The 14869-nt window shown below is 48.9% G+C and overlaps 1 protein-coding gene across 1 annotated transcript in view; it reads right to left on the bottom strand.

The window, feature by feature from the left end:
• Positions 1-13487: 13487 nt before the first annotated feature.
• satb2 (SATB homeobox 2) overlaps positions 13488-14869 on the bottom strand; it is a 60167-nt gene continuing 58785 nt past the window's right edge. The window contains 1 exon segment of the mRNA XM_061236022.1: positions 13488-14090. Coding sequence (XP_061092006.1) covers positions 13488-14090 — 603 coding nt within the window.

Below are 14869 nucleotides of genomic sequence, written 5' to 3'. Positions count from 1 at the left end.
TTTATCTATTTGTTGAATTTGCAGGGCATCAGGAACCGCTTTGAGCTATGTTCTCCCTGTGTGGTGAATGTGTGAAAACCCACAGTGAGCCCTGTCATTGAGCTCTGTTGAGCTGTTTGCCTGGACGTGGAGTTTCGAAGGTGTAATGACCTCATTTGATTAATAAAGAGTCGATCAATTTAATTTACGTGGAACCTGAGTTTAGTGCAATGCCTCCTGGTTTTCTATGACTTGGAAGCTATAAATGATCGACTTTAATCTGCACCTCGATGCAAATATTTGCAAATTAAGCCCATTTCGACATTTCGACATGGGCCACTATGTTTATATTTCGCCTGCACCAGTAAATTTCACTCTTCATCCTGTCCTATTTAATATGTAATTGTTTTAGAAGTTTTAGACATCTGTTTTAAACTGTTTCGTTTGAATGTTTTTGTATTTTCATATTTACAGCTGAATGTTACCAAATCATTTCCCATATGCAACCTTCAAGCCTTGTTTTGTTCATTTTTTGCCTTATAAAGTGGGTCTAGTTTACCAATTAATACAGTTTTAAACATTTGACAATCGTCTGTTTGTTCAGCAGTCATTTATAATGTTCATTAACTTTTTAATTCATTAACTTCTTTGAACTTGTAGACTTGGACTGAACAAGTTAGGGTACATTTCCATGAGTAAACACTCACACACACACATGCACACACACGCAACACACACACACACACTGTACAACTGGATGAGTTTAGTAAGTGTTTATGGACTTTTTCCTTGCGGTTATTGATACATGAATAATGTGAATATTTTTGAAGTGAAATGTGGACTTTGACTCAAGCACTGCCAAGTGTGGTCAGCCTAGCCCAGGGGCAGGCAAAAGGCAAATCTTCAATTAGCTTTTAAAATGTGTCTGCGTGTGTGTGTGTGTGTGTGTGTGTGTGTGTGTGAGAGAGAGAGAGCGAATCTGGATGCAATATTTGATGTCCGAGGCTGAAATTGTCTGGGAAGGTTTCTGGAAGCTTCTCAGATGCTTGAGGTGACATCACGACGACACCAGGGCTCCTCGAGAACACTGTACATCTGGACGGGGGGGGGGGGGGGGGGGGCGATCCAAAACAAATATCGAAATCTTGCAAACATTAAACGAGGCGGGGAGGAGAGCGGCTCGCTCACTGAAACGGTCTCTGGGCCAGACTGCGCGGCGGTCACTGACACGTTCAGGGCCCGGCCCATCGGTAATTAAACCGCCGGGGAGCCGCGCCGTCCCGTTACGAGCGACACTGGGGCCCCACGCACGGGGAGAAGCAGACAAAGCGACGCAGACAGATTATCACGTATTTTCATTCATTTTGTTCTGGAGCCGATGCCTCTTTTTTAAAAACCGAACACCATTTCTATTCGATCGATACACTACCCTCGCTAAACCTTCCTCACAATACGCAATCCTCACTCCTACTCACCAAACATCTCACTAAGTGTCACAATACCTGACACATAAACACCACGTTCAGGGCAGCTGGAAGGGAATTTGGAGGTGGGATGGGGGGGGGGACCCCAAATCTAGGCAATCAAATCGAAATCCTAATCCATAAATCCGTTACATAAATCCCGTCAGCTGCCGATCCCATCCAATAAACGGCACGATGCTTCTCTCAGATAATCGCTGCTCAATGCAGCCTGAAGCAGTGAGGATCTGGCCCTCATACTCGTCTGTTTGTTCTTGTCTGGATCGGTCCTCTAGACCAGGCCGATCCAGGGTCAAGGGGCACCCCCCCCCAATCCATCCTCGTGTCCATCCACGCCGTGATCTGCAGCAGAGACCTTATGAAAATAGAATAGATTGAGCTGCCAGATACTGGCCATCACTTGCTGATTAGAACCAATTAACCAATTAACTGCACGCCAGAGCGAAATGCTTTGATTGGTTTACATCGGTGAGGTACTTAGAGCTTGTGATGACTCCATCATTAAAGAGGTTCATCGAGCTCGCCATGACCGTCCGAGCTATTCTGATATTTCCATCAGAATGTCGCAGCGAAGCTTTCCGCAAATTATTTATATGGAAACAAGAAATCGCTCGGATTCATGGTGGTAACGACAAAAAATTAGATGCCTGGCATTCAGCAGCTGCCGCTGTTGAATTGTTGTTATGAGTTCAGGGTTTTGACTGTGTTCCATGACCAGGAGGTTGAGGGTGGGAGTGGGGGGGCATTGTATTTGCGGGTGTTTTGCTTAAGATGTTTTGTTTTGAAATATGTATTGAATAAAAACTGATCACAAAAAAAAGAATGTTGCAGTGCATTCGCCTTATTGGCCTCATTTGCCTTAACATTGTCATTTTCACAGACACTCGGGCAGGTGTTCCAGATTAGCCCCCCACGAAGCAGCCAGCGGTGATGTAACCATCTCTGGATCGGTTGAGAGATTGTAGTTTACATGGAGCTGAATCCTGGGATAAATGTTGTCACGATGCACACCGCTTTTGTTTGCCACAAAGGGCCCATGTTGTCCAGTTATGGGGCAGCACAGTTGTGCAGTGGGGGGCAGTGTGGAGAAGGTCCTGGGTTTGAGTGCTGGTCTGGGCCTCTCTGTGTGGACTGTGCATGTTTTCCCCTTGTCCGTGTGGGTCTCCTCCGGGTACTCTTGCCTCTTGCCCGATGCGTGCCGGTTTCACCGCAGTAAAACCACTCGGCTAGCGTGCATCTTATGCGCATGACATTATGAATGAACAATTTTAAGTCCCATGAATGGATTCTTGTGGATAGGTGGGTGCTGTTGTCATGCCTCACGTCCTTAAATCATCTCCTGACCTGAGGCAGACACACCACGGAAAAGGTTGGTTTGATCCAGACCTTCCATCTCAGATACAGTGTGCTGGACATACTGTAAAAACTGGCTGAAGCGTCTGGGGCCTGCTAGCCTCCAGCATCAACCCCAAAATGAAGACCCTCCATGGGCCTGTTCCACAGAGCAGGATTACTGAGTTAGCTGGATAACTGCACTGAGTGAAACTCACAAAGCAGGATTACTGAGTTAGCTGCATAACTGCACTGAGTGAAACCCACAAAGCAGGATTACTGAGTTAGCTGGATAACTGCACTGAGTGAAACCCACACAGCAGGATTACTGAGTTAGCTGGATAACTGCACTGAGTAAAACCCACAGAGCAGGATAACTGAGTTAGCTGGATAACTGCACTGAGTAAAACCCACAAAGCAGGATTACTGAGTTAGCTGGATAACTGCACTGAGTGAAACCCACAAAGCAGGATTACTGAGTTAGCTGGATAACTGCACTGAGTGAAACCCACAAAGCAGGATTACTGAGTTCGCTGGATAACTGCACTGAGTGAAACCCACAAAGCAGGATTACTGAGTTAGCTGGATAACTGCACTGAGTAAAACCCACAAAGCAGGATTACTGAGTTCGCTGGATAACTGCACTGAGTGAAAACCACAAAGCAGGATTACTGAGTTCGCTGGATAACTGCACTGAGTGAAAACCACAAAGCAGGATTACTGAGTTAGCTGGATAACTGCACTGAGTAAAACCCACAAAGCAGGATTACTGTGTTAGCTGGATAACTGCACTGAGTAAAACCCACAAAGCAGGATTACTGAGTTAGCTGGATAACTGCACTGAGTGAAACCCACAAAGCAGGATTACTGAGTTAGCTGGATAACTGCACTGAGTGAAACCCACAAAGCAGGATTACTGAGTTAGCTGCATAACTGCACTGAGTAAAACTCACAAAGCAGGATTACTGAGTTAGCTGCATAACTGCACTGAGTGAAACCCACAAAGCAGGATTACTGAGTTAGCTGGATAACTGCACTGAGTGAAACCCACAAAGCAGGATTACTGAGTTAGCTGGATAACTGCACTGAGTGAAACCCACAAAGCAGGATTACTGAGTTAGCTGGATAACTGCACTGAGTGAAACCCACAAAGCAGGATTACTGAGTTAGCTGGATAACTGCACTGAGTGAAACCCACAAAGCAGGATTACTGAGTTAGCTGGATAACTGCACTGAGTGAAACCCACAAAGCAGGATTACTGAGTTAGCTGGATAACTGCACTGAGTAAAACCCACAGAGCAGGATTACTGAGTTAGCTGGATAACTGCACTGAGTGAAACCCACAAAGCAGGATTACTGAGTTAGCTGGATAACTGCACTGAGTGAAACCCACAAAGCAGGATTACTGAGTTAGCTGGATAACTGCACTGAGGGAAACTTGGAACGGCTCTTATTACTTCCGTCCGTGTTCCGGATTTGGGAGTTTTGCTATCAGCAGGACGGAGCTGAGCCCCCCCATAGTCCCCTGCCGGGGGAGCCGGCCATGTGTTGGTTTGGAGTGTGAAGTGGAGCTAATGTCGCAGTAAATGGATTCAGCCAAAGTCCTGCAGGGCCAAGAGCTTTTATAAACCCACCCCCCCCCTCTTTCCGAATGTTGTTCTTCTGTAAAATCCTCCCCTGTAATCACAAACAGCCTCAGACCTGGGGGAAAGGGTTAAAGTGAACCAATTGAGCAAATAATGAGTTGAATTAGGAGATTGGGTGCGGAGCGGGCGGGGGGGGGGGGGTTGGTGGAGGAGGGGGGGGGGGTTGAGAATTAAAACCAGAAGACTCAGCAAGCTGCTCACAGTGAGCGGAGCACCGTGGAGGCACAGGAGCACGGCTGCAGGCCAGCGGTGCCTCAGAAGGTCATTCTGTGTGACTAACGCTGTTTGAGAAGGGCCGGGGGGGGGGGCACGGGGGGGCACGGGGGGCACGGGGGGGCACGGGGGGGCACGGAGGGGCACGGGGGTGGGCATGGGGTCGGAGTTTAGTCTACTGTTCTGCACCCTCTTTGCCAGAGCTGATACCACAGAGAGAGAGAGAGAGAGAGAGAGAGGAGGGGAGAAAGAGAGTGAGGGAGAGAGAGGGGGAGAAAGAGAGTGAGTGAATAAGGGAGGGAGAGAGTGAGTGAGTGAGAAACAGATAGAGAGAGGGAGAGAGAGAGATGAAAAGAGTGAGTGAGGGAGAGAGAGAGAGAGAGAGAGGGAGAGAGAGAGCGATAAAAGAATGAGAGAGTGAGAAAGAGAGAGGGAGAGAGAGAGAGAGAGAGAGAGGGAGAGAGAGAGAGAGATAAAAGAATGAGAGAGTGAGAGAGAGAGAGGGAGAGAGAGAGAGAGAGAGAGAGGGAGAGAGAGAGAGAGATAAAAGAGTGAGTGAGGGAGAGAGAGAGATGAAAAGGGTGAGTGAGGGAGAGAGAGGGGGGGAGAAAGAGAGTGAGTGAATAAGGGAGGGAGAGAGTGAGTGAGTGAGAAACAGATAGAGAGAGGGAGAGAGAGAGATGAAAAGAGTGAGAGAGAGAGAGGGAGAGAGAGAGAGGGAGAGGGAGGGAGAGAGAGAGAGAGAGAGAGAGAGAGAGAGAGGGAGGGAGAGAGAGATAGAGGGAGAGAGAGAGAGAGAGAGAGAGAGATAGAGGGAGAGAGAGAGAGAGAGAGAGAGAGAGAGAGAGGGAGGGAGAGAGAGATAGAGGGAGAGAGAGAGAGAGAGAGAGAGAGAGAGGGAGGGAGAGAGAGATAGAGGGAGAGAGAGAGAGAGAGATAGAGTGAGAGAGAGGGAGAGAGAGAGAGGGAGAGAGAGAGGGAGAGAGGGAGAGAGAGAGAGAGAGAGAGAGAGCCCAGATTGCGACACAGTTCATTTCAGCCTGCCATTACCTGAGGGACAGTGAGTGACCACCCACACTAAATAAAACCATGTACACATTTCTTCATTTATTATTGTTATTGTTATAGTTATTATTATAATATATTGTTTATATGCATGCTTTGGCAATAACTACATTTGTATTTCATGCCAATAAAGCAATTTAAATTTGAATTTGAGAGAGGGAGAGAGAGGGGGAAAGAGAGAGGCAGTTACGGAGTGAGAAGAAGGGAGAGTGTGAGAGAGAAATTAAAAAGATAAGCAGTAGTTTGTTCTGTTCCCGTGAGGGAATTATGTGTGCTTCTGGCTGTATGACGGAGAACAGCAGGATGGGCAGGTAGAGAAGATAAGTTTGGGTGAGAGGGAGGTAAATTCAATGTAATTGTTTCATTTGTATAGCGCTTTTTACAAAGATTGTCACAAAGCAGCTTTACAAAGAGCCCGGGCCTGAGACCCTCAGAGCGAGTGGAGGGCGTCAGTGGCAGGGAAACACACCCCAACTAACAGGAAGAAACCTCGAGCAGAACCCGGGTCAGAGGGGGAGACCGTCAACAGTGAGTTTAACAGTTACGTGTAATATATCAACATAATTATACAAATAATAAAGTATGCTAATAATAATTATGCAGATGACATATATAGATAAGTATCCTGGACGGTCCGGCTCTTGGCACAGGGAGGGCAGTAGCAGGTTAGCTGAGGCTGGGGTCAGGATGCTGAGCTGGAGCTACAGCTCCACGCCGGAGCAGAGAGAGAGAGTGAGAGAGAGAGAGAGAGAGAGAGAGAGAGAGAGTGAGAGTGTGAGAGTGAGTGTGAGAGAGATAGAGTGAGTGTCAGACAGAGTGGGAGAGAGAGTGAGGGTGAGATAGAGAAAGAGTGTGAGATCGAGAGAGTGAGTGAGGGTGAGATAGAGAAAGAGTGTGCATGTATAAGAGTATGAGATAGAGAAAGAGAACGTGTGTGAGAGTGTGTGAGGGAGAGAGTGAGTGTGAGAGTGTGTGAGGGAGAGAGAGAGAGAAAGAGAGAGTGAGTGTGAGATAGAGAGTGAGAGTGCGAGGGAGAGATAGATACCCCATGGAAACCCTACTCTGCAGACTTTAACGTGATTATGAAAAGTGGGCTTTTTCACACTGGCGGAATAATAAATACTTTCAAATTATTGTCAGGTGCCTGGGCGAGCCGTCAGGACACGGAGTGGCACAGTTATCATAAATAAATCCTAACAAAATGAGCCTGCTTTGCATCCCCCAACTGTCCTCCCCCCGAGAGAGCAGCGGCAATATCAGACTTTTTACGCAAAACAAATTAAATAGGTTGAGTGGGGGGGGGGGGGGGGGGTTCTGTACGGGACACAGCCCTGTATCCTGTCTATAATAAAGCCCACGGTTTCTCTCTGACGGTGGGAGGGGACTGGGCTCCGGATAACAGCCGTTATCGCTGTGAAACGCCACTCTGAGGGCTGTTGCTCACCTCTTTGCATGATGATAACCTCTAATTGATTTGCATAATAAGTTCACTTTGCGAAAGGACTGTGGATTAATGGGGCCTGACCTTCAGGGAAGGATATTTATTGTGAATTTCAGTCGGGGTGTCCGCTGCGGCTGAAGATCTTTTGAAAGTCTAAATAATTTGATTTCGTTTTCGATAAAGTTTGATGAATAACGACTCATGTCTTCCTAACTGCGTTGTCTTTTGTCTTTCTTCAGATTTTCACTCCACTTTCCAGTCCTCGTGACAATGGGAGCCGTTAAAGAGGAAGATTCAGATCACGCGTTCGGATATGAATAATGCAAACAACACAGCCTGACGACAAGGTTTTCATTGGATGCATCTTTATTTAAACAACGACAACAATTTGAAAAAACAAAATAAAAACGAAACGAAAAAAAAAAAACCTAAGAGCCTAAACAAATGCACATAAGTTAAAAATTAATTATCACTTAGTGATAACGAAGGAGGAGTTTGATTTACATGGACACAGATAAGGGCTACTCCAGAGTCTGCCCCTATTCACATTGTTATTGATGATGACGATGATGAAGATGACGATGATGGCGGTGACAGAATTGGTCCAGATGAATGACAGCGACGATGTCGTGTTTCCAGAGCATTGTGCTTTATCGAGGGCACTACAGGAAAACGAAGAGAACATGTCCAATCTCCTTCCATCCCCGCAGACATGGAGAACAGCACAATCAAGTGACAAAAAAACAGAATACAGGGCCACCTTGAGTTGGGTCTGTCAGCGCGGCCAACGGCTCGATCACTGGGGAACTGTAGTTTTAGTGAAAATATAGCCATCAGACTTAACCCGTTGAGGCGTGTGAGGTCACAAATGTGTGATTAGAACGTTCTCAACCGAACATTCTAACGCCGATGTCACAATCGCCACTGGGAATTAAAGAGCGGTGGAGTTCTAGAACACTGACTTGGAATTTTGAAAAAAACGACATTCCAAAAAAAATGGTCAAGAGGAGCCCCAGGAGTGTGTGAGGAACACGCGGAAAGACTCTGTCCGTTTGGCTGCCTGCTCTTCAGTCTGTCTGTCTGTCTGTCTTCCCCACCGTGTGACTGTGTGGGTGTGTCTGCGCTGGCAACCCCCTCCTGGTAATACTTTGTGTGTGTTCATGATGCCCCCTGTCCAATGTGTCCTGCTTTAGAGACCAGAGTCCATTGTGACTTTACTCGTGTCTAATAATATCCCCATACCGGTTACCAGAGTGACTGTATTTCTTTTACAAAGTGAGAAAAAACAAACACAAGTCAAACGGGTCTCTTTCATAAGAGCACTGGAGAAAGCCCAGAGAAGGGCAGAGCCAATACTACGCTGATTTACACTTGGCTCGCCAAGTGAGGTCACTTCCTGTCCGGTTAATGAGTTAGAATGAATTACCGAGACACAATGAATTACCGCGACAGCCAGCAGATGCAACAGCCTGCCCCTGTATAACTTTACCTGCACCTACATCAAATAGAGGCCTTTAAGTTGGTCATATTCAGAGATTTGAGCTTTGGGAGGGCTCCGCTTAAAATTATAATGTTAATGTTTTTTTTAAATATATATATATTGCAAAAGAAAGGAGAGTTCCAGCATCGGAGCCATTTTGACAGGTGTGGAGCGAGCGAGTCTGAAACCTCCCGTCGGGTCTCGGGATCTTTGTTCTCTCCGCGCTCTTAAAAAACACGCCGGCAAGCAGGCTTCAGTGCCGCACGCCGGCTCCAATTACCCCCCCCCCCGCCGCAGCGGGACAGAGACGTCCTCCAGCGGTCGAGAGCGGGGAGACAATGGGGACGGTGAAAGGAAAACCCCCCGGTAATGGGACGCGACCCCAGAACCCCGCGCTCATCAGGAGCGGCGTCGCGCGCCTTTATCCGCGCCCCTCCCGCCGGGCGCGCGGGGGGAGAGGGGGGCGGGGGGCTCACGCGGGGGGGGGGGGCGCGCTCCCGCTGGGGCCAGGGAGACCTCCTCCCGGCGGGGGTTAAACGGCGGCCCGTGTCTGTCGCCCGCTAACCGCGCGGCTCAGCTCCGGCGTCGCCCGCCGGGGGCAGGGGTGTGCCGAGGCTCATCAGCGCTGTTTGTCTGAATGGCGCGCGGCATCGTGGGGGGGCGGGGGGGCCCTGGGGGGGGGCGGGGGGGGCCCTGGGGGGGGGGGGGGCCGGGCCGGTAATGACTGGGCTGGGCTCGGCGGTGCTAAGTGCCTGTTGACTGACAGGTATAAGTGCGGTGTAGATCAGGCCGACTTCGCAGGTAATCGGGGAGTTTGGCCTCGCGGGGGCCCGTGGGTAGGCGGCCCCGGCAGGGAAAACAAGGCTCAGATTGAGCTCTCGCTGTGCACAAAAGGTTTTCATTAGCTTTCCTCTTAAGGAAAAAAAAAAAAAAGGATAATGAAAAATAGCAGATGTGGATTTCTGCCATTTGTAAACAAATGTGGGTCTTTTTAAGCTTTTGAACCTGAGACTTAAAAAAAGGGTGATTTCCGCGCAGGAGATAAGGAAGCCACCGCAAGGGATTGTGGGGGAGGAGAACGGTGGGCAGGGGAAAGTCGAGTGTTTAGACTCAGACGGTTCCACGTCGGGTCTGTCCCTGCGAGAGAGCCCAGTGCCTCCACCACAACCCGAACAGCACCAGCCCACTCGGTAACATGTCAGCCCTCACAGTCTATTTAAAAACACATCTTGGTCGCATGGAACAAAAAAAAAGAGTTGCAATATCAACACCAGCGTATCTGTATGAATTATTGTCATTTTCCGCAAGATGTCTTGGTCTATTAGAAGGTCCGCGTATGCGGCTTTTGCGAAGCTTGTAATTGAGAGGGACGGGAAATACCCGAAGCCACAATGACGGCGAGCCACGAGCGGTGGGAGCAGGAGGAGGAGAGCGGGACAAAAAATCGCAAAAAGCTCGCCGCTACGCCGTCGTGCTCAACGTAACCCGCTCAGGGTTCAACACCGAGGCCAGTCCCGGCGAGAATACGCCGGAATCGAGATGCCTAGTGGGGTGGAAGTCTAGGTTGAAAGGCATTTTGATATAAAAAAAAAAAACAATAAGACAAAACTTGAACCCCAGCGTAGGTCAGTTTTGGCCCCGATATAGCCCGACTACATCCTCGTCAGCTGTGGGACTTTCAGGGGGTTTTCATCTGAACACCTAGACGGCGTTTTGCTGTGACCGGCTTTTCACCACAAACATGTTCTGGAGAGTTTCAGAATGGGACTGTTGCTGTAGTCATGCCTGAAAGAAATCTTTTTAGTCTGGGTTTAGTCTGAGTTTTAGTCTGGGTTTAGTCTGGGTTTTAAGTCTCCGGGTTTTTCAGGATTTCTAGCTATCAGCCCTCCCCTTTCTTTCTTGTTTCTTTTTCTTTTCTTTGCTTTTTTTTTTTTTACAAAAGAGACCAAAGGGAAATATAAAGTTCAAGTGAGTGCGATAAATTAAGACAGAGATCCGGCACAGGCCAAGTGCTAAACCACAACAATAATCACCATCCTATTTTAGAGACGTTCCTTCTGTTCGGTACATTACCACCCATCGGACATCAGACATTATTGGTAAATAATTGTTAAGGTCACAAAGATACTGTAGATAATGAACGACTAGATATAGAGTGTGATTCTTGGATGCTGCACCCAAAACTTTCAGTTTGCTATTGTAATTATTGAACTGAATTGCTTATTTGTAATTGGAACTGACTTTTTATTCCAAGTGATAACTTCTTTGAGATTTCACTTGAGAGTATACACCATGGATTATCACAAGAATCATCACTGAATTAGGTGGTAAACCCCCTTAAGTTATATGGCATATTACCATTGTAAACTGGTGTGTATAGTACAGCATTTACGTAGTAGTTATGTCATCCGTTTTCACTCAGGATTTGATTGTGTAAAAATTAAATGCATGCTGTTTATTTATTTTTTATTCTGAGAACTTCAGCAGCATGTCGCAAACTGAGATGACGGTCAGACCGATTTTACCTTTACAGTTTGATCAGGCACCAGCACAAAACTGAAACAAATGCCCATCAAGAAAAAAAAACAAAAAAACGAGATAACACAAAAAGCAACAATGAATGACTGACACAGGTGATTGGATGGCTTGAGTAGCAGGCAGCAGCTGACTCCAAAGAGCCAATCAGATCGATGGCACGAGGGGTTGCCACGGTTAGTCCACTGTTACAGATGGACCTGCTTCCTCCAGCCCAGTACAAACATACACAGCCTGATATCGATTCATACACACATTTATATCTGTAATATAGACAGCAAGCCAATCCTTTTTGGCTCATAATAGGATTGTCATTGTCTGCAGCAAAAAGCAAGTTTTTATTTTTATATCTTAAAGTTTTTGGGTTTGACTCAAATTTTCTTGTCCAGTTCTGTTCTCTTTGGAAAAGTACATATATAGAATTGGCAATATACAACATTAAGACCGTTTAGTTAATAACTTCAGTAACTATTTATTTTCCTTTCTATTTTTTGGCAGTGTTTTTCCCCTTAAAATATCTCTCATTTCCAAAAAAAAAAAACAGCGACCAAAAAACCACACACCGAAAGCCAATATTAGACCAAAAAAACAGCAACGACAAGAGCAACTGTAATAATAACAACAACCATAACAATAATAATAACAATAATCATGGATAAAGATAGCAATAAATAGGGTTTTGGAGTTGAGTGTGGGTAGGTGCGGTGAAATGGGACAGGATTGGCTCCAGCCAGAGGAGAAGATTGGGGGGTGGGGGGGGGGAAGGACACAGAGGAAAAGCAAGAGATGCCACATATGAAGTCAGTTTGTTCAGTCACTGGCCATTCCCCCCTGGATTCCTTCCACGGGTCTTCCGAGACCCACAACGAAGTCCCTCAAGGAGAAGTCTTTCCTGCTGGGTGCAGGCTGCCTGACGAACACCACGTGGCCACGGTCGCAAGAGTCTCAAAAACAACAGCGGGAGCCGCGGGCTCCACCACAGGTCACGCAAAGAAGCTCCGCCCCCACACATCCTTCCCCCCTTCCCCCAGACTCACACGCCAGCCCCCCCCCCCCTTCAGTCAGTCCTCCCATCTCCCCCCCCCCCTCCCCCGTGTCTCAAAACTCTCACTGAGTGGGTCTTCCGTCGGTCCGCTGCGCTGCTAAGGTCCGTTTAAGTGCAAAGGGAGAGAGAGAGGGAGAGAGAGAGAGCTTGGGTGACAAATGATTTGAAAAAGAGAGAGAGAGAGAGACACTTTGGCAACAGCAGAGCAGCCTTTGCGATGTTTGCAAAAGTACAGAATCTCGGGCTTCCTTTGCGAAGCTCTCAGACGCTCTCTGGGACGGTGGGAGGGAGGTGGTAAGGGGTCAGAATCCCACACTGTTTGGCGAGTGAGACAGGCTCCTCACACCTCGACATCCGGATAAAGTGCGGACAGGACGGATCGGTCTGGACGGCTGTTCTTGAGTTGAGGGCACGTGACCTCTCTTCAGAAGATTACCCGTTGTTATTCGTAGGAACCCGAACGCTGCCATTGACGCAATCCCAAAGATGTCCCAAACGCAGAAACGAGAGCTCTAGCCACACACCCACCCAGAGGGTAATCAGTCAGGTACCATAAGTTGAACCTCAGAGTTCCTGGGCTGACACGGACGAGCCGGTGAAAGGATGGATGTTGCCCACGTGTGGTGAGGGACTCGACGGCTGGTGACCCCAGCAGAGCCAGAGGCTGAGCCGGATAATGGTGTCCGCTCTGAGCGAGCCTATCGCAGGATTAGGGTTGAGGCTTGGGGGGGAACTAAAACCTTCTTGGAGGACATTATTTTAAAACTGGGCGGGGATGGGTTACAGTTTCAGAAGAGAAAAGAGGCCTTTGGGCCGACCTGCCTCCTCTGGGATTACTGGATTTCTGATTGGCTCATTTCCAAAAGTCTGATGATAGTCGAGTCCCATTATCCTTCCTCGCGCCTTCCTTGACTGACGATTCGGATAAGACTGCGATTAGATTGTCCTTCCTCTTAAAGGTGCTTTCTGTGTTCCTCACTCACAGCGTGACCCTGTTCCATGGCGCTGAGGTATGCTGTTCTCATTACCTTCGCCTCGCCTTGGGCTGCGAACAGTCAACACTGAGCCCAACGTCCGTCTTTCTGTTGTTGCGCTTGCCTGTCCCGTCTCCCTCCATCTCTAGTTCCTGCGATGGCTCTCACCCTCCACAATACCCTCGGAAGTCCTACTGAAGTCCCTAACCCCCCCCCCCCCCCGCCCCCACTCCAATTCCCACCCCACCCCCACCCCCACCCCCACCCCTCTGGCTCCTGCTGGGTGACGGCTGCCTTATCTCTGGTGCTCGCTGGTGTCCCGGGGGCCCGGGGAGGTGTTGCAGGGCGGCAGGGAGCTGGGCCGGGCGTTTTGGGAGAGCAGGTGGCCCTTGTCCTTCCCGTCCTCGAGGGGCGCGGCCGCCGCCGAGGCCCCGCCCATCCCCACGCCCGACTCCGCCCCGTAGAGCTCGTCGTGCGCGTCCTCGCCGGACTCGGCGTCCTCGGACCCGGAGAGCAGCTCCTCGTCGCGGTACTCCGACACGTCCACGCCGCCGCCGTCCCCCTCGCCCTCGCCCGGCTCCCGCAGGCGCCCGTGGTGCTTCACGTGGTAGCGCTGGTTCTGGAAGAACTTGACGATGGTGTGCTTGGGCAGGTCCAGCTGGGCCGACAGGGTGTGGATGGCCTCCTGGTCCGGGTACAGGCCCACGTCCTGGATGAAGCTCTGCAGGATGCCCAGCGCCTCCAGCGAGATCTTGGTGCGGGACCGCGGCCTTTTGGCCGAGCTGGACCCGGCTTGCTGGCCCTCCTCGACCCCCGAGCCGGGCAGAGACACGGGCACGGGGTCCTCGCGCATCGGGGAGTGGTCCTTCAGGGGCTGGGGGGGCTGCCTGTGCAGGGCCTGTGGGGAAACAACGCGACTATTAGCGAGGATCGATCGCTGATCACCGATCGGTGATTGAGTGAACCGCCTGTAACTCGTAATTCAAGTCTTATCTGTCAGAAGTCATTCAAGCTGAGGAGAATACGTCCTTGAATGTTAACCTCCGGTGCGGATATTCTCATGGTGTGCCCTTGTCCGAAAGGCCAAATATCTCAAATCTCTGTTGACAATCATTAAAACCATTTACTGTTTAACTAGAATGCCCAGAATACTGAAGGAGAGGAAATGTCTGAAAAGAAAACTCATACAGGCTGGACATGGTTTTACAATTTCCATCACCAATCAAGACAATGGGGCCAATTCAAAATGACAGCAGCATTCATCCCGTCAGATCTTAGCCACGGGTCCACGGTTGTGATCTGCGATGGACTCAATGGCCACCATTTTCATTTTCATTGCAGCACTGTAGAAAGAAAGTTCTAGAAGGTGCAACATCCTGACGCTGACTGCGTCCAACTGTCGCACCAACCCGCAGGGTTTATAGCTCGGGCGGGGCGTCGGCCGCCTCAACGCTGGTATGCAAAGCTATAAATCTGTGGTACATTAAAATTAAAGGACCCACATAAAGATAATAGTCTTTTTTTTTTTTTCCTGTTCAATAATAACAGGGTATTTTTCAAATAATACTGAGGTCAGGCCAGGCTGGAGAATATTTCATATTTCTTGCATCGGGGGCTGGTAGGGCTAAAACTTTCAGGAAGTGTGTAGGTTGGATATTTTTCTCTCCCGGTCTCCCT

This window comes from Conger conger, chromosome 3 (assembly GCF_963514075.1).
Source record: "Conger conger chromosome 3, fConCon1.1, whole genome shotgun sequence".
Lineage (NCBI taxonomy): Eukaryota > Metazoa > Chordata > Actinopteri > Anguilliformes > Congridae > Conger > Conger conger.
Note: the sequence above shows the minus strand (reverse complement) of the source record. Positions and strands in the feature narration are given on the sequence as shown.